The sequence below is a fragment of the Perissodus microlepis genome, chromosome 16, assembly GCF_051167445.1.
Source record: "Perissodus microlepis isolate ML-2025 ecotype Zambia chromosome 16, ASM5116744v1, whole genome shotgun sequence".
Lineage (NCBI taxonomy): Eukaryota > Metazoa > Chordata > Actinopteri > Cichliformes > Cichlidae > Perissodus > Perissodus microlepis.
Genome location: NC_140476.1, coordinates 6072369 through 6092471, shown reverse-complemented (window position 1 = coordinate 6092471; position 20103 = coordinate 6072369). Strand labels below are relative to the sequence as shown.

Here is a 20103-nt window from a genome sequence, read left to right as displayed (position 1 = left end):
GGTGGCTAAGAAATTAACTTAAAACAAATTTCTTTTCTTGTCACTTCGATGACGGAAATTGCTGTTTAGTTCCACTGCACATTAAGAGTACGGCATATATTGAAAACAGATATCTGCAGAACTGGATAATTCACACTAAAATGATCAATTGTCCCTTTAATTCAAAAACTCAAATATCGGTGTCACAATTTTTCTTGCTTTTTTATTCTTTGGAATCACACGTGATATTGCTGAAACCTTTATTAATCCTTGAACAGTTCTGGTCCTTGGTCCTTCAGAAGCTCTAGATACTTTCTAACATTGTGGCCCATATTTCCACCGGGTTGTATTCCCAAGTTTTCTTTCCTGCAGATGTTCTTATGGAAGCCAGGTTTTTCCAGATGAATTGTATTAAAACTAAATGGAAATGAGACTAATGTGTACACGTCTTTGTAAAGTGTCCTAAATGCGATTGGTCTCAACAGCAGCTGTCCACCTCTTCTCATATCACTTGGCCTGAACATCTGCTTATGCCACATTTTAGCCACTCTAATGACCGTTTCCCTGATGCAAAATAAATAAATAAATCCAACTTCCTCCATAAAAAAATGTGATCTCATTCGAAGCACAGAGACAGTGTCAAACTGTGCAGAGGTCAAATCTCTGGCCTTTTGTGTTGGCAACAGGCTTCCATGCTATCAATCCCTCAGTCTGGTCCAAGGCTTTGGGCGGATTAGGCTGCTTTGACTCCAAACTTTGCACAGCTCCTATTGCGTAACAGCCAAGACAGAAAAATAAAGGCCTCTCTAGTTAAGACTGCACGGCACACAAAGAGAGAACAAGTGCCTTGTGTTGTAGAGTGTCCCAGTTTGGACCCTGGCTACAGGGGCACAGGGACAGGGACGTCTGCTAGGTGACAGAGAGAGCATCGTGAGCTTAGGGTTTAGTTAAGATTTTTAGAATGTTTTATGTGCACTTGACTTAGAGGCTGAATCCCCACAGGAAAACCTCAGTTTATGTACTCTACGGCTATCCTGAGAGAGTGGATGCTGGTTTTCCATAATGTGTGGGAATGAATGACTGGTTTGTTAAGTCCGTATGGACACAGATTTAGTCCAGCTGTGGCCGGACACTCCTGTTCTCTCTCCATCTCCATCTTTACACAGCTGATCTGGCTAAAAGTGCCACTGAAGGGTCATGACATAATTAATCATGATCACTTTCCATAGACTCTTCTCACAGGGCCCTCTTTGTATCTCTCTTTTATCTGCTGTTGAGGTCTTTGCACTGTAAGTGGACACGCAGTAACATCTCATCTTGGACATCTTGGACTCTTGTGGATGTCACATTTGAAATAGCTAATGTCGTGTCTAGAAGACTCCCCTCGTTCCCCAATGAACGTCGAATGCCCAGACCTGACATAGGTGATGGAATACCTGCTGCACACTCACAATGGTTCTATGTTCATCTCAAAGCAAACCTTTCTTTTAATCCAGTTCAGGAGAAAATAGGCGGAGCAGCACAAAATGTTTTCTTCTTTGATGCCACCTTCTTATTTACTGCATTACTTGCCTGGCACACTCTCCTGTGGGTCATGCTTTTCTCTTCTTTTGAGCCACAGAGGTGTAAAAGCACAGGAGATCTCACTTTCATTTCAGTTCCACTGGGAATAATTGGCCTCTACTCTGCCTTATTATTTGATGCCTAAAGACAAGTCTATTCACTGACTTTTCCTGGTCTTTGTCAGAACACAATATTTTTCACTTCACCGGGGGGAAAAAGTGTTATATTAACATCAAGGAACTTCCACTCTTCTCATCTGAGTGCTATCAATAGTTTAGGATTCCTGAGGGGCAGATCTTGGCACAATCACTGTCTAGATTCATTCCCTGATAGCAGTAGCTCAGATTTATGAGTTTTTACCAAAACAAAGCCAGAAAGGGAAGGAGCCAGTGAGGGACTGTGGCTTTGTTGCTGCTGCACTAAAGAATGGTTGTGTAGGTTGCCGACTGGCACGGATAGGAATGGCATCGGGGCGCCACCGGGGGTGGGGGGCACTTTACAAGACTGTCCTATGTTGGTAATAATTTTAATAAACATGAGCACAAAACAGAGGAGGATACCATATAATGAGTTGAAACATGAACTTATTATTTATTCCTGCATATACAATTTGTACGTCCCTCACAATTTCCTGTTGTCCCACCGAGATAATTTTGGCCAAAAATTCTGGAGGCTGAATAGCAGTAACTACTTCTGCCATCCTGGATAGATCCAGAGAAGTGGCTAGTGACACAACGTGGAGGCCAAAATAATGGATTATGATGTAATTACAGGGTTATTTGTAAATCAAAATCGGTGAAAAAATTGAAAACTGGTATTTTTGCTGGGTAGTATGCTACAGAAATACCACCAAAATAAAAAAGGTCATAATTTTATGGTAATTTTTTTTTTATTTAGGTGCCCTGCTTTTTCTCTTCTTGTCTCATGTCTTAAAAAGTAAAGAGCAACAGCAGTCACTTGGGACACTGTCACTATCACAATAAACTGAGTTTTTTTTTTTTGGCCTGAACATATTTGAGAGTTTAACCCAATGTAAAATCATATTGACACAGCTCTAATAGCAGGAAGTATCAGTTAGGAGCAAGACCGGTCTCTGTCTGAAGCATTTATGAGGATGTTGACTAAAACAAGAGCCTACAAGAGACGCTTTGAGGAAGATCTGCATAAACTATCAAGGCTTTAAGGCAAATATTGCGGTTCTGTCTTTGTAGTAAGTCCAGACCATGGGTATGAAGAGTTAGCTCATCAAAGCTTCTCTTCACCTCTGGAGTAAGATAGCTGCAGCCAGCTCATCAGACACTCTCCTCATTTGGCCCTCAAGATTTTTCCTTTTGCAGCCCTACTGCTAACGACCGTTGATGACTTTTCCTGAGACACAGCCTCATCCAGGATGAAACATAATGCTCTGCGAGGATGAGCTGTTGGGCTGATTTATAGCTTGTGGCGTGCGTAGGTTATGGCTGTGCCTTTGGGTTTGTTTTTAGTAGTATTTGTGCTAAATATAGTTACTATGTGACCAACATTGGCTACAGGTTACCGCACACCTGGATAGGGTTAGATAAAATGAATATTTTTTGATGCTAATGTACTTTATGTTTATCTTTGAAGTTTATTTTTGGAATACAAACATTAGTACCTGTAATCAGGACAGTGTTTGCCAGTCTGAAGTGATCGATAGGTTTTTCCTGACTACTCGAAAAGACCATCCATTACCGTGCTCTTTGTTTCCCCAACTCAGAGAATCTGCACTTACGCAGATTGATTCACAGTGATCTTTAATGTATATTTAATGAGCTACAAGCTGCAAGTGTTCATTTAGCAAGAACAAGTTCCTGTAGTTACATTTGACTGGCAACTGTGAGTGTTGGTATTAGCCAAACTGTGCTTACATGTGCATCCAAAATCTTCATAATAATAATAATAATAATAACAACAATTCTTCCACCATGACAAGCACTATGCTGTTTTGTTTTTGTCCCAGGTCAGCTTTATTAACTTGTACTGACTCTTTTTAGTCTTCACAAGTCCAATTAATCCACCCTAGGACATCTAAAATCCTCTTGAGTGTAGATCATTTACGAGACCGCAGTATTACTTTAATCTGTGTCCTTGAGCCCAGTCATACAATAAAAGTAGACTTTGTTGCCAAATCAATAGTTAAGCCATTAACTTTGACCAAAAACGGCACCAGGCTATACTAATATACAGGGAGTGCAGAATTATTAGGCAAATGAGTATTTTGTCCACACCATCCTCTTCATGCATGTTGTCTTACTCCAAGCTGTATAGGCTCGAAAGCCTACTACCAATTAAGCATATTAGGTGATGTGCATCTCTGTAATGAGAAGGGGTGTGGTCTAATGACATCAACACCCTATATCAGGTGTGCATAATTATAAGGCAAATTCCTTTCCTTTGGCAAAATGGGTCAAAAGAAGGACTTGACAGGCTCAGAAAAGTCAAAAATAGTGAGATATCTTGCAGAGGGATGCAGCAGTCTCAAAATTGCAAAGCTTCTGAAGCGTGATCATCGAACAATCAAGCGTTTCATTCAAAATAGTCAACAGGGTCGCAAGAAGCGTGTGGAAAAACCAAGGCGCAAAATAACTGCCCATGAACTGAGAAAAGTCAAGCGTGCAGCTGCCAAGATGCCACTTGCCACCAGTTTGGCCATATTTCAGAGCTGCAACATCACTGGAGTGCCCAAAAGCACAAGGTGTGCAATACTCAGAGACATGGCCAAGGTAAGAAAGGCTGAAAGACGACCACCACTGAACAAGACACACAAGCTGAAACGTCAAGACTGGGCCAAGAAATATCTCAAGACTGATTTTTCTAAGGTTTTATGGACTGATGACATGAGAGTGAGTCTTGATGGGCCAGATGGATGGGCCCGTGGCTGGATTGGTAAAGGGCAGAGAGCTCCAGTCCGACTCAGACGCCAGCAAGGTGGAGGTGGAGTACTGGTTTGGGCTGGTATTATCAAAGATGAGCTTGTGGGGCCTTTTCGGGTTGAGGATGGAGTCAAGCTCAACTCCCAGTCTTACTGCCAGTTTCTGGAAGACACCTTCTTCAAGCAGTGGTACAGCAAGAAGTCTGCATCCTTCAAGAAAAACATGATTTTCATGCAGGACAATGCTCCATCACACGCGTCCAAGTACTCCACAGCGTGGCTGGCAAGAAAGGGTATAAAAGAAGAAAAACTAATGACATGGCCTCCTTGTTCACCTGATCTGAACCCCATTGAGAACCTGTGGTCCATCATCAAATGTGAGATTTACAAGGAGGGAAAACAGTACACCTCTCTGAACAGTGTCTGGGAGGCTGTGGTTGCTGCTGCACGCAATGTTGATGGTGAACAGATCAAAACACTGACAGAATCCATGGATGGCAGGCTTTTGAGTGTCCTTGCAAAGAAAGGTGGCTATATTGGTCGCTGATTTGTTTTTGTTTTGTTTTTGAATGTCAGAAATGTATATTTGTGAATGTGGAGATGTTATATTGGTTTCACTGGTAAAAATAAATAATTGAAATGGGTATATATTTGTTTTTTGTTAAGTTGCCTAATAATTATGCACAGTAATAGTCACCTGCACACACAGATATCCCCCTAAAATAGCTAAAACTAAAAACAAACTAAAAACTACTTCCAAAAACATTCAGCTTTGATATTAATGAGTTTTTTGGGTTCATTGAGAACATGGTTGTTGTTCAATAATAAAATCATTCCTCAAAAATACAACTTGCCTAATAATTCTGCACTCCCTGTATTGTCAAATCGTTTTGTCATTGCTTTTTATTAGTGCAACCTTTAGGGTCAGAAAACATGGACTCCCCCATCCTGACTGGTTTAGGCAGCAGCGCCCACACACACACGCTTTTTTTTTCTCTCAAGACGGCCACATGTATGTTTATACTTGTAAGCTTGAGGAGAAACATGCTGTAAGAGGGAGGGTCAATTGCCACAAAGGTCATAGCTCAGAGTTCAGAGATTAGGAGGTCACACAGTTGCACCATCTGGCCCACAGAACCTCAAAATATCTGGCACCATTTTCTAGCTACAAGTCTTCTCAGTTTCTTTTATCCATTTATCTGTTTTTATATGGTACTGTAAAAAATATTGAGCTACTTTCGTATCAGAAGAAAGTGGAGAAAAAGATAAAGCAATGTACTGAAATGTGCAAACATACATGGGAATACTGTATCTAAGGCAAAAACAGATTTTGTACAGGTCTAACAGGGGTGAAAGTCAATTCTTCAAGACAACCTGAACTCTCTTAGACAGCTTTCTTGTATTTTCTGTGAGTAGTCCCCAGGAATTCTTCTTGAGGCTTCTTGAAGGACATTTGGAGCTCTTTTTTTTGATGTTGGCCATCTTTTGATCTCAAACTGCTTCAATAATTTTGAGGTTCGGGCTCTGGGGAGGCCAGTCCATAACTGATAGTGTTTTGCTGTGTGCCTTCCTATCCAGGAATGCTTTTACTGCATTGGCAATGTGTTTGGAATCATTGTCATTCTGAAAGATGAAACTGTTGCCAAGCTGTTTTCTTCCTGTTTCCCTTCTTTAAGAATGACTTCTTCACAGCCACTGAGACCACTTCTGATGAGGCTTCATTGGATCAGCCTATTTCTTAGAAACACAATTTTCAGATACTTTTCATCTGCTTTAGATTTCTTACAGACACACTGCACATCATCCCGAGATGTGCTACAATTTTGGCTCTTTCTGAATTACCTTGTTGGCGCAAACATACAATTTTATACCCGTCAAACTGTGTTATCTTTTCAGCATTTTTCATATACTCAAGATTGGGAACAATGTCCAAAGAAAAACTTTGAAAGATCATCCAAAATCCTGGACAACTATCAGTATTACTACTACTATTACTATTAAGATCATTAAAAATGACAAGAATGTCTAGCTTCTTAGAAGCAAAACATGAAGAAAAGAGGACAGGCCTAAGACATTTGCACAGTACTATACATCGTAGACTCTACTGTATCTCTTGGTGATGGCGTTTTTGTTGTGTTTGGTCTGGTTGCTGGCCTCCTGCTTTTTCCTAAAGCATTACATGATAAAGTGTTTGTCACACTCAGTCTTGTCACTAATGGAGCGGATGTAGACTAATTGGTCATTCCACACTGGTAACACTTGGTCCAGTCTCTCCTGCTGCGTTACAATTAGTTAAAGCTACGAGGTCTGGATTGCAGATATTCTCCTCCAAGTACTGTGTTCGGGATCACTGAGCAAGTATTTACCTCCTAGGGATTATATAAAAACACACCAGCGTGGACACACACAGTGTGGAGCGTCATACGTACACATGCCCTTTCTTAGCAAATGAAGGAGCCCTGTCAAAGGTTATTTGTAGAGGCTCACATTGGTTCATTTCAACCAAAAGAAAACAGCAGACATAACAGCACACACAGAAGCAGCCTCAACATAAATAGTCCTGCTCCGCTAAGAAAAGTCTCACAAGTGTAAAGTGACAGATTAGATTTCCTGTAGTACAAATCATGCCGATCAGTCACGTCGTGTCTAAAGTGAAGACACAAGCCAAGGGATGACTATGCTGGGCTTTTACTGGATGTGACAGTGGAACAGCTGGAGTCATTGCAATCATCAACATTACTCAAAGAACAGACCAGAAGGAAGGATATGAGGAAGGAAGATGGGAACTGGTGACAACCTGCCACTCAAAGTAGTCCAACTTCCACTGAATAGCCCTAAAATGTGAATATATAACGTTTTTATTTTCAGTCAGAGTGACACATGTGTTTTTTGTCCATTATTGTGGATTATGTTGTGGAATAATAAAGTGGTTGTCCAGCATGCTAATAAATACAAATGGCTAGGTGATATGCACCACACACTTTTCCCATGTTGGGGTTAGAAGATATAACAAACAGCTACTGTGACTCATCTGCGTCACTCTTTATCTGTTGTTTTAGCTGGACAATAACTGCATAAATCAGATCAGCATTTGCTCTTCTGTGTTTTTTTGTTTTTACCCACTACCCTTTTCTGTTTTCTCCATCTGCCTGCACCAGGGTGGAGTTTGCTCCCTGCTTCCTAGCTTTGAGAGTGCTTGTTAAATGACTGTTGGACGATGTAGCTCTTTCCATTACACGAGTGTTTTCAACACTGATGGACTGAGGGATGGGCATCTGTGTGTGCATGAATATGGCTTATTTCTACGTATATTACTGGATGTTTGAATATGTTATTCAGCTTGTCTCTTCTATTTATAACATTAACTGGCATGGACAAGTGTCATATATTATGTATTAGAATATAAATGCCCATAACTCATAACAAGCCATACATTTCAGAGAGAACCTAAAGGGACTGATGTCATTTGATCAAACGCTATGCAGTGGAATTCAGTGGCCCCTTACCCTCCACCTCTCACATAAACCGTCAGACAGCCTGTTGTGATAGACCTCCCACATGCGCACACATAGCAGAGGCAGCCTTTAGACTAGTGCGCGCCACCGAGCAGCCAGCAACAGCAGCAGTCGCTCTCCATGCAGACAGCGAGGTATTCAGGAAAGAGAGGAGGAGCAGGAACAGTAGCCAAAACCAACTCCCCCAACTCCTGCTGTAATCCTTCATGTCCCACCCCGGGGGCAACTCTGCAGGGCTTTTCCCAGCTTAGTTTGGACTCTCATCCTCTGCTCACACAGGTAGGGGAACCACCTCCTGCTAAGGTCTTTCCGCCGTTTCCTTTGACAAGGCTGTGACTTAACTTTGAGTTAGCTTGTTAAAGTGGTGTAGCTGAGGCAGGGAGGATGTCAAATTAGCTGTGCTGGCATCACATTTGGCTACTGGGCAGGTGATTATAAAGGCACTGAAATGGAGAAAGTGAGGAGGGCTCTTCTTTCATGACTTATGTCTATGTTTATCGGCATGACTGATGCATTAAAAGTATGTGTGTGTGTGTATGTGTGTGTGTGTGTGTGTATATATATATATATATATATATATATATATACACACACACGTGTGTATGTGTGCGTGCGCTCATGTCAGTGGAAATAGGTTGATACCCACTTGATACCCAAGTAGTTTCATGGGCTACATAAATGTGTCATGATGACTTGATTTGGAGTGTCCTGTTTTACTAGTGAACTTTTCAGTAGAGACTTACGGGAATAATACAGAATAACAACCACCAGAAGTCTGAACACTTATTCTAATTGGTATGTACTGTGCGTAGTAACTGCTGCTACTGTATACATCAAATATAAGCCTCCAAATGCCGTAAATCTGCAGCGGGCCATATCAGAAGCGCTATAACAGTGGTTACCATAATGTCTTTCTCTCTGCAAGTGCCCCAAAAATCTACTGAACTTGTTAGCGGCTCAGTAGGAGTAAACCTATGTTTTTGTGACCAGGAGCCACCAGATTTGTTTCCACCAGCAGCCTGACAGTGTGCCATTCCCTTGGCAAGTTGCCTCTGGCCAGTCAAGGAGACCTTGCAGTACTTGGCTTGTGTACACCCACTGAGCTCCATTACAGAGCCCCGTATTCACTAAAGCTGAGATGGAGATCTCTATAAGGTACCGAGATACAGACAGCGTCTTTGTGCAACTTCTTTTCCAGCTGTAAAATCTGATTTTGTTATCAGGGCGTGCCTATTCATGCATTATGAGTGAGGAACTTTCATAGACAGTGGAAGAGGAATTGTTTGAGAAGGTACCGTTTTTCCTCTTTACTCTCCTGAAGCCTGTTTAGCTGTCGGTAAATGGTGTTACAGGATGTCGGTCGTGATTTTTGTTGGCATTACATTCTTGAAGATTGGATTCCTGTTACGGATCACATGAAAATGTTGCTAATTCAGTTGGCATTGGGCTACTGAGTTGGCTGGATGAGAGAGGGGAAAAAGCGAGCATGTAAGCTCATGTGAATAAATACACGTGTGTTTTCAGCCTTTTTTTTTGTTGTTTTGCTTTCAGTTGCATAGGCCAGAAAAAGCCTGCAGGACTTCCTTACTCAGTGAGGCAGATTTTTCCAGTGATGACTAAAATTTTCTGTTTAGGGCACCCTACTTCCTCTTCATTAGACTTGTGGCTGAGTGTGGATCTACAATATAATGTGTCAGTGTGTGTGTGCGCACGTGTTTTTGCTTGTTTGCTACGGCACTTCAATCTTGGCTTATGCAGAAACAACTCAGCAGGTTACATCTGCCGTGTATAGAGATCTATTTATTTTATATGAGACCATCATGTTTGCGGTTTTGGGGATCATAAAAAAACAAGTTAACCACCAGTTCATCTGCTGATATGCCAGCATTTCTCAGGTGACACATTTAATGCAATTGGCTTGAGAAAGTGCAAGGCAGACCCTCGTGATTTCATCGTTTTTTCCACAGCACATGCCACAGACCCGGCTCATTTCCTGAAGCTGGTAGAATAGGTGGACATGAGCCAGTGTTTAATTTTACTGCAGCTGCTTTGGCTATACCCACAGAACCTCTTGATATCCAGCATCTCTCTGATAGTTCCTCACACTTTTTTCTTCTTCTTAATGTCTTGATGAATCCCATGTGTTTATATTTTGAAGATTAACAATTACAGAAATAAATGTGCAAATTGCTGTGGCTCTAAAAATACTTGGGTAACAGAAAATTGAAGGTTTGTGGAAAATGTAGGCATCTTTAATAGTTGTATTTGGCTTAATGTGATTCTAATTATGCTTTTTCATACTTTTGTTTTTAGAAGTCATTCATACCCAAGGACCCCTGGATGGCAGCCTCTATGCCAAAGTACGCAAAAAAGAATCTGTTGACGGAGCAGTCACATCGAACGGCCTTCCACCCTCTGCTATTGAACATGCTTTACCTGCGGTTGACCATGCCTTGTCTGTGAGCAGCGACTCAGGAAACTCTACTGCCTCTATCAAAACCGACCGAACTGATGAAGCAACAGCAGCCCCTCCGGCTTCCACAGTGAACCAGACACAAATTCCTGTGGGTGAGGAGTTACCCTCGGTCCATCAACACGCTCCACCTGCCCAACAGTCTATCAGTCCGCAAGAGAAAAAGGAACTAGAGCAGCTACTGAGTGGCTTGGAGGGGCCCATGCACAGACAGGCCTACCTATCAGCTCCGGCATCCGCTGTTGGAGGGATGCTTCACCTGGTGCCCGCACAGGTCCATGTTAATGGGCATGGTAACATTGACCGTGAGACCGACATTCTAGATGATGAGATTCCTACCAGTCAAGAGGGCAACAGTGTTGACAGCCTTGGGACGTTCTCTTCCACAGATGGGCGGGCTACACCAGCTGATCTCTACTATCAGTCTGAGTCCATTATCAATGGTCAGGACCACGTGCCATATCTGGAGCGCAACGTCCCAGAAAAGCCTCTGGAAACCGTCCAACCACAGCTTGGCATATCTGGCAAGTCTGTCACGTTGCCCCACAGTGATTCTACCCCATTCTCTGGTAGTTACATGCCTACTCAGAATGGCAGTCTGTACCGCTCTCAGTCTTTTGGTGCAGAGTTAAAGTCAATGCCACAAGCTCCCACTCGCACCACTAGTAGCAGGGATGCCGTCCAGCGTGGTCTCAATGTTTGGCAGCGGTTCGGAGTGCCAGAAGAGCCAGTAACTGAAGGCCTCACTTTTAGTCCGCCTCCCACTGTTGCAACCATGCCCAGCCACCACAGCCTGCCACAGTTCCCTCATCGCCACAGCGCTTCGCAACAAGAGATTGAGCAATCAATTGAAACTCTTAATCTCCTTATGTTGGACCTGGAGCCAGGCCGTTCGCTGGTGACAAAGTCCCAAAGTGCTCCATTGCGCGAAAACACTGCTGTAGTGACCACACAGCCATCCTTTTCTCAGAACCAAACCAGGCCCTCCTACCTGCCTGATTCCACCATTCACACCCATTTTTCAGGCCCCGTGTCCAGCCACTCATCACCACCTGTGAAGCCTAGTACATCAGAATCTGCACCTGTCCAACGATCTCTGAGTTACACCTCTGGAACAGCTTCAACAAGTACTTCCTCACAAGCCTCCCCCACTGTAAGTTGCCAGATCAAGACAGTCAGCACTTACCCACCAACAACGCTGCCCCAGTCTGCAGAGGCCTCTGAACCCCAGAAAAGCCCTAGTGCATCTTCAGCATCACCCCAGCCAAGAGACAGTGAGCCTGATGAGGTCTTTAACATTGAAGGTCTCGTGGCCCAAAGAGTGGCTGGTAAGATCACACAGTTTATTTTATGCTGACCCTTATATATGTATAGATTTTAAAACTTATGATAATGCTGCAGGTTGTATCTTCAAAGGTATTTGCTGTATATGATCTGACAGCTTTCTGTATTCTTTCTGGCATGTTAAAAAAAACCCCCCGTTAAAATCCATTTTTACTACAGATTGATTTATGGGCACTGAACTTGACCTACAGTACATTCAACTATGTGTGTCTATAATACTTACTTTCTATTTTTGTTCAGCCATGATAACCACGAAGTAGTCAATTTGATATGACATTCAACAAAAACTAAATTGCTTGAAGTGGCACAGTCTGTGGAGGTTTATACTCCAATACTTCCAATTTAGCAAACTGTTGATGTCTTTGAAAGTAAAAAATAAGATGAGCTTTCTGTCTAAAAAGCGTTACTTTATTTTCTACTATGTGTCATAAAGCTCTTTAACTAGTGTTTTATATACAGCTGACAGATACCGTTTCTAAAATGTAGAGACTGTTTTACTAAAGAGTTCAGCAGCTGACATTGTCTCTTTCTACAAAATTGTCCAAATTTCTACCATGACGACTGGCACAGAACTGACTAGGCCAAGCTCTCTTACTACAGCCCCCCATTACAGTCATGTGAAAAGTTTTTACAGGACACTTTGCAGTCCTAAATAAATGCACCCTTACTGCTTCCAGAGGGTAGAGGGTAGAACATCACGGCATGCTGTGATTTTACAAAAGTTGCATCTAAACAAACAACAAGACTTCTAGCACAATGTCCTTTGGACGGATGTTTGGCCATGATGCACGGCAGCGTGTCGAGCAAAAACCAACAAAAGCTTCATAACATTTATGAAGCACAGTGGGAGAGGGCGGATGACTTTGGCTTGTTTTGCACCCACAGAACCTTGGAATCTTGATTGAAATCCTGTAGTGAGACCTTAAGAGGGCTGTGCAAGAATGAATTCCTGCAAACATCAATGAACTAAAGCAACATTATAAAGAAAAGTAGGCCAAAATTCCTCCACAATGAAGTGTGAGACTAATAAACTCACACAGTAAATAATTACTTAAACCTATTGCTGCTAAAGGTGGGTCTAGATACTACTTAATCGCAGGCTGTAGTTAGTTTTTTACAGGACATCAAGGAGTCTGATGGAAACTCATTCACATGACCGTCACTGTACATTTAGTTCATAATTGGCAGCAAATGTAGAATAATGTAGTGATGAGTAGAGTTGATGCCATCATCTGTGCACTGTATACACATCTCTCTTGGAAAACACTGTTCAGCCCTTATCTCATTTCCTGCATGTCACATCATCAGTCCCCATCACTCAGGCTCAAACAGGAAGGGTTCTCTCCAGTCCAGCAGGTTGACTATCCCTAGATAAGCCTGGGAGACATCCTGCAGAATGGCAAGAAATTGAACAAAGTCAACATGACGAAGTGCGATAGCCATGACCTCAGATGAGGCTTTCCAGAATCAACAATACTTCATTCTGCTGCCATTTGAATGTAGAACACTTTTTACATTAAGGAGCACAAAATGCTAGTTTTTGTTCTTGTAACATCAGGAGTTAGAAATACACTTATGTAATTTGTTTGGGGACTGTGAAGGCAACATTGTGTAACTTCTGGGTTTTTTTAATGTGTGTATGTAATTCACTCTTGTTTTCGGGAAAAAGCATCTTTTATACGAACAGAAAATGTCTGTTATCTCCTCGTTCTGCTGTTCTTATCAGACCCCTCATTCCCCCCCCCCCCATCTCCTTTTTTCAGTTTCCTCATCATTCTTCTTTCTTTCATCATTCATCTGTTTACCCAGAGTACTCGGCTCGTGTCCAAAGTGTCATCCCCAGCATGACCTCTTCTCAGTCTGAGCACCGCCGTTCTCACTCCCTCTCGGGTTGGTTCTCCCATCCTGCCTGAAGGAACACTTCAAAAAAAGGAAAAAGAAAGAAAGAAAAGGAGATCCCCTCTTCTTCTTTTTTTTGCAAGTGTTGCTTCAAACCGAGTCTGTATCTGCTTTGCCTTTGACTGATGTGGGCTTTGGTTTGCATTTTTAACCATTTTTCTTGTTTAATACTAGACTGCCCCCATCTGCTCATTTTGTCTTTTTATTCCACTTCCTCCCTTTTATACGTTTCTCTGTCATCATCAGGTTTGAGGTGCATCATCATCAAACTAACCACTGATTCCTTTCTTCGTACACGCTCACACTTCATCTATGTTTGTTCTGAGCTGCTGAGCTGTTTTCTTCTTCAAGGTTAGGGAATCGCCCCAACTGTGGTGTAAAAAGAAGGGGAAAAAACCCTCAATTGGATAATGTTAAAGTTTCACAAGAACGACACAGGGGAAGCACAAAGGAGGCTCTGTCCCTTGCCAGGAGAGTGCATGTCACAAGATCCGTTTTGCCAAACTTGGGAAACAATACCGAGGCCAGGATACACTGGGCTCATTCAAGGCTGAGTTTTTTCTCTTGTGCTACTTTCAAGATTTACAAAGCCAGACAAAAGACACCGAATGTAAAAGAGGGACCACAGTCCTAGTTGGAAACATCACTAAAGTGCTATATGTCCCCTGAGAACTAGTGACCACAATGCAGACAGGATTGTTCTGTGTAAGGGGTCAGTCTGGCCTCTCCACCACAGACAGTAATATCCTTTGCAGTGATGCAACACATCACAGTTAAATGTTAAAATGATCTAGGATAGAACTGGAATAATCTCTGAGATCATATTTACAGCCATGACATTTATATACAACAAACTCCCAGAACTATTCACGCAAATGTCACGCAAAAGTGCAGATCATTAAGACGGCTCAGTTCTCTTATTGATCTGAACACTTTCCCAGTAATACAGTCTGCTCAGTCTGGCCTTAAATGCCCTTTCTTAGTTGCAGGTGTGCACATATGGAAACGGCGTTTTTCACTTTAAAAGAAAAGAAAAAGCACGCACAGGATCACCGATCAAGTTTATGTTTTTCGAATCAATGCCATGATATAGTTGGACTTTCAAAAGCTCAGAAATAGGAGATGAGAGAAAAAAAAAATCAGTTCAAGGGATTACCAGCAGCCCCAGCTGGAAACTATTAGCTGTCGCTAAGGCAACGGCATGGTGTTTGACAGTGCTCCGCTGTAGAGCAGTGTATCATGGGTACATCTGGTTGTCAGTTTCCAGGCTCGGTGTGATGGTGTGTTTCTGTTCGGGGGGTGTAGACTGCATACTTTTAAAGCTGTCTGGATGAAGATTTTGGCCAGTGCTGAAATATCTGAGGCTTTCCACCTACGCCGGCACCGATTTCTGCCCTTTAAAAATGATGAATGACTTAGATACATAAATTAATAACAGGAAAATGAAACACATGCATTTGGAAAGTTCTATTCAGTTTTGGTGATAACTCACAGGAAATTCTTTTTAACATCTCAGGTTTTGGTAAAAGCAGTGCCTGATAACTTTAATCCCGACTGTTTGACTGCTACATTTTTATAGCTGCTATCTCCAACTTTTCTCCTAAGATATTTGGCCAAGTCTTTTTTGTCTCACTTCAAAGTGGAGCCGAGTGAAGGAAATATCAATATTTTTAGGTTTCCACAACAGTCAGGCTTTCAAGATGTCCACAAAATCATCTGCCAGTGTTAGGATGAGAGAAGCGCTCGGTCACACCAGCGTTTCCTACAGAATCTGCAGCAGGGTGGTGCACGCTTTCTTATAACAATTAAGGAATTCTATATGCTGTATATATACAGTCATTATTTTCTGTTGCAGCTTTTTGAGTGGACAGAGTCCAACTCCACCGTCTTGAATGACAGCTGGTAGTTTTTGTTTTGCGTTGCAGTCTCTGTGAACCTGTTGTACACCTGCTGCAGGTTCTGGGTTCTGGTTAGCTCACACCCGATCTCCAGAGCAGAAGACGATCTGCCAGCAGCTGCAGTGTATAATGGTCCAGAAAAGGATGGCTCCAGTGGCTGATAGAACATGTACATAGGCTGCGAATAGTTGGGGCTCGCTGGTTAGTGCTGACTTTAAAAACGTACCCAAAAAAAGGGACTAAACTTTATCTCCCTGTAAGGATATTCCACCTGTACATATATTCCATCTTTTCATTTAGGTCTGAATTAGAGGCACAAATAAACATAAAGGTAGAAGCAGGAGAACAGTTGGTGACAAAATTTGAAACAAGATACTTGTTAAAAAGTGTAAACAGGCGCCTGAGAACAAGCACCATCACAGCATTTATAATCCGCCCACTCCCCTCTTTGTTTCTTAATGTTTTTTTCCTTCTTTTCACTTCCTCCCATTAACCTCCATCTAGTTTCAAAGCACTGGGCAGCCAGTGCTAATCTTTGGCATTGGCTTTTTCTGCTTTGGCCAGCATTTCAGGTATTGCTCCCTCAATCCTTTGAGTCAATGCTGCTGAATATTAGCATACAAAAAGCCTCTTTACTCCAATCCTGTTTGTTTTATGCTGCTAGCTTTTCTCTCTGCCTCTCAGTTCAAATGAGATTAGGAAAAATCAGCTTATTGGCTGCTCTGAAGTTCAGCCAAAACATTCAGTTTGCACCAGCACATCAAAGAGTTTGTAACAGAACATTTTGTCCTAGTATTAAAGAATTGTTGCATAGAAGACGGGAGTATCATTCTGTGTGCCACATTTCCAACATGGTGTGGGTTTCTTCTGAATAACGCTGTTGACCTTCAGGCTTCTTCTTCTGATGAGCAGCTAATCCATTCTTAACTTTTTTTTTGTATGTGCATGTTAAATTTGAAAGGACCACGGGCTCCTGCCAATGCTTTGCCTGGTTTGATTGTCTGCAAAACACACACAGTGGCCTGTGCATTGAGCACTAGTGATAGCTGACAACCATTAATATCCGGTGGCGGTGATGGAAGTGATGGAGTGAAGGCGGATAAAAGAGAAGCAGCAAGCTTTTGCCAAGTTGTAACACTCACTTGCTTTTCTTAGGCGTCCAGGCCCGTGTGTCATCCTTGGATGAGCCCACAGCTGCTCCCCGCCGTCGCATCACCAGTGAAGGCCAGAACCAGAACGGACCAGATGACAATACGTCTCCTGATGTCCCACTTCGCTCTCCTATTCGGTGTGTTTCACCAGAGTTTGTCAACGCCATAGCGATGAACCCCGGTGGACGGCCAAAGGAGGTAGAAAATGCACATTTTAGAACTGCTTTTCACATTTTCTCTGCACCAGCGATGGCAGTTTCTGTTTTTCTTCTCATCTCATCTCTTTTCCTACTCCAGAAAAATATGCACAGCTATCGAGAGGCCTTTGAGGAGCTGGAAGGAGGTCACATCAGTCCTACACCCACAGTTGGTGGTGAGGTGTTTCCCCAAACCCCTGCCTTCCCCGTCTCACCGCAAACCCCTTACTTCAACCTATGTAAGTCCCCCCTCCGGCTGACAGAGGGCACTGTGGAGCTCAGGTGTAATTACTTTTTCAAGATTTATATCCTGGAATTTAACAAATTATTATTTTTAGCCTGTTTTGATCCAGCACTGAACCTGCATTCTTTCTGATGGCCAGCAGATGGCGACTCTCCTGGTCGCAAAATGAACATATAGAATTCTGTGAGAGGATAACCCAACTTAACACTTGATCTATGACCTCAGTTAACACTGGATTGGTTTATCTTCCCCACCAACTGTTTCAAATCAAATTCAGTAGGACACGAGGTTTGTTTAGCAAAGTATGCTCTCCAGTTAGAGTAAAAAAGATAATAAAACAGGATAAGCTTTATTAGTGTTGACAAATGAGTTTGTGACTTGGACAACAGAGTTTTTGACAAGAACTATGTAGACAAACCAGCATATAAGTTTGGAAGCATATCCACATACATCCATCTACCCCCTCTTGGTCTCTCACACACCCAACAAAAAAGGTCATGCATTACATAACAGTGTCTTAGCCAGCTCTGCCAATTACCTCATCCAGTTCTCTTGCGTATCTCCCCTTTGGGCACTCCCATAAAAGTTAGTTATAAAATGCAGACACTGTATTTTTAACACTTATTTTGTGGCCGAAGATATTTCCTCCCACTTAAACTAGGAACACTGCTCAGGAACACTTCTGAGTCACACGGAGCTGCACATTTTTTTTCACAAAGCAAACCTAAATGTTTGCGAAACAGGGAGAAAAAAAAATAGTTGGACTGGGTTTAAAAACATGAAGATGGGCCAGAAAACCTTTTTTTTTTTTTCTCCAGCTGTGCACAAACTGGAGTTAACTGGTAACCAGTTAACAGTTTTGCAAGTCCTTTGCAAAACCGGTTGAAAGCGCATGGTTGGCTAAATGATGAGCGCACGTGACATCGGATTTATTTCCCACCAAGCTGTCTTCTGGGTAGTGTGTCTTCAAATCACCTGTCCCTCCCTCGCTCTAAAGACACACACACACCAAAACCACTGATTAAAGGTGACACATCAGGGTCTCAAGTACAAAGAATTGATTAGGATTCTTTGGTAAGTGGAGGATGCACGGCTCTACCGGAGTTCCACTGTCCCACAACGTCAGCCATAATGACCCCCTCGCCCCCATTACCCGCCATGTACTACAATCCTGCACCGCTTTGGCATGAGAACCACACGAGAGCAGCACCTACAGTAAAAACTCTACAGATTAGGACATGCAGACTCAAACACACACACAGCACAGCCATTATCATGAACTTTTACACTCTCTAGAGCTGCTGCTCTCAGTGTATATTGTTGTCATTCGTGTTTGGGGTCATGTTGCTGCCTTATTTCACTGCATTGCCTCCCTTCCCCTGTCAGTCTTACCCAGCTAGAGTGTCCTGATCTGATAATTCTGTTATCTTGATTTTATTTTAATTTGGGCTGGAGGGGAAAAAAGAGAAGTGGGCATTGAAAAAACAAAAAAAAAAAACAGATGTAAGATAGGTAATGTTTTGGAAAGAGTCAACAGGAGTATTACATATTTGTTGCTAGAGTAACACAGGTCTAATGGCTAAAGCCTCAGAAGTAACATATTCCTCTTCTTATCTTTCCCTCCAGTGTCAGTACAGCAGAGACTGTCTAAGCTCGTGTTTTACCCCATTACTGGTCACATGCATGTTTTGCCCCTCCATCAGAGCATGAGGCATGGGCACATCCTTTTAAACACTGCACTCGTGTGTGCTAATTGATGGAAATGCAATACTGTGTCTTGACAGCTTTTCACCTGTTAATTTAACATTAATAGGTTTAAACATTAAGATAATTAGATTGCCTCATAATTTTCTAAAACCAGTGATGAGTTAGTGTTAAACTGTGTGAGCAGGTAGCAGCTGTCAAGAGGTCTGTAATGTACCATGGTGCGCGGTGATAAATGTCTGGTATCTCTTCAGGTCGCTCCCCTCCTGGTCTTGCCAAGACTCCACTGTCAGCCCTGGGTTTGAAGCCCCACAACCCAGCAGAAATCCTCCTCAATCAAACAGGCTCAGGTTGGTTGCAACACTTTCCAGATTCTGGTGATGCAAACACCTTTGGTTATCGATAAATGAGAGTCAAGTTGCCACTCCTTTCTAATGACGTATATAAATACAACTGAAGATCATTATAAGCATACATTTTAGTTCAGATGAGCTGAGAAACAGAAATAAAAGGAGTTTGGTTAAAAATGACAAGACAACATTTAACTGCTGCTAATATTTCTTTCCCTAAAGACACCAAACACTAAAGTTTCCAACCCCCTTGATACAACGTCTTGTTTTTTTTTTTGTTTTTTTTTTTACAACATTTTGTTCTTTGGTTTATCCCAATGATGCTTCACAGATGATGAAAGCAGTGAGGGTGAGGAAGGTAAGAGCTCCAGTATAATGCCACATATCATCATTCACTTTAACCCTCTCCACCCCATTTTTCTCAACATATTTAGTCTTTTTCCGTTCACGTGTCACGTTCAGCAAAGCCATTCCCATTTTTAGTTGCCATCAGAGTTAAGTAATAGTGTATGCTGCTTTTCGGAGTGGTCTTAAGTACCACTTTAGTGCTACTATTTGCATTTTATCACCCTTATGGACAATAATGAGGCACCCCACCCTGGAAAATCAGAAACCCAGTATAGAGCTTTTATTTATTTAGGCGTGTCTTTCATATACAGCACCAAGAAGCTATGTGGAGTCTGTCGCCAAGTCAGCAGTGGCAGGAGGAGAGCCATGCACATCACATAGAAGCCTTACTCCGCTGGGAGATGCTACAGCCAAGCAGAGAAGTCCAAGTCCCACCACCACTCACACACTGAACCCACCTTTGTCCAGCAGCAGTCCCATACAGAGCTCACCGGGGTAAGATGGGCCTGTCTTATAAAGTCATGTTCAGCCTTCTCCTTGAGTAC

General features: G+C 42.4%; 1 protein-coding gene across 16 annotated transcripts in view; it reads left to right on the top strand.

The window, feature by feature from the left end:
* Positions 1–20103, top strand: part of tns1b (tensin 1b) — a 193605-nt gene that overhangs the window by 161635 nt on the left and 11867 nt on the right. For 13 of the 16 annotated variants that reach the window (XM_084908935.1, XM_084908943.1, XM_084908945.1 and 10 more), the window contains 6 exons: positions 10264–11751; positions 16720–16913; positions 17013–17151; positions 19115–19210; positions 19542–19568; positions 19870–20053. In XM_084908935.1, the coding sequence (XP_084765061.1) occupies positions 10264–11751; positions 16720–16913; positions 17013–17151; positions 19115–19210; positions 19542–19568; positions 19870–20053 (2128 nt within the window). The remainder of the gene's footprint in view (positions 1–10263; positions 11752–16719; positions 16914–17012; positions 17152–19114; positions 19211–19541; positions 19569–19869; positions 20054–20103) is intronic. The other 3 variants (XM_084908939.1, XM_084908941.1, XM_084908938.1) reach the window with 3 other exon arrangements.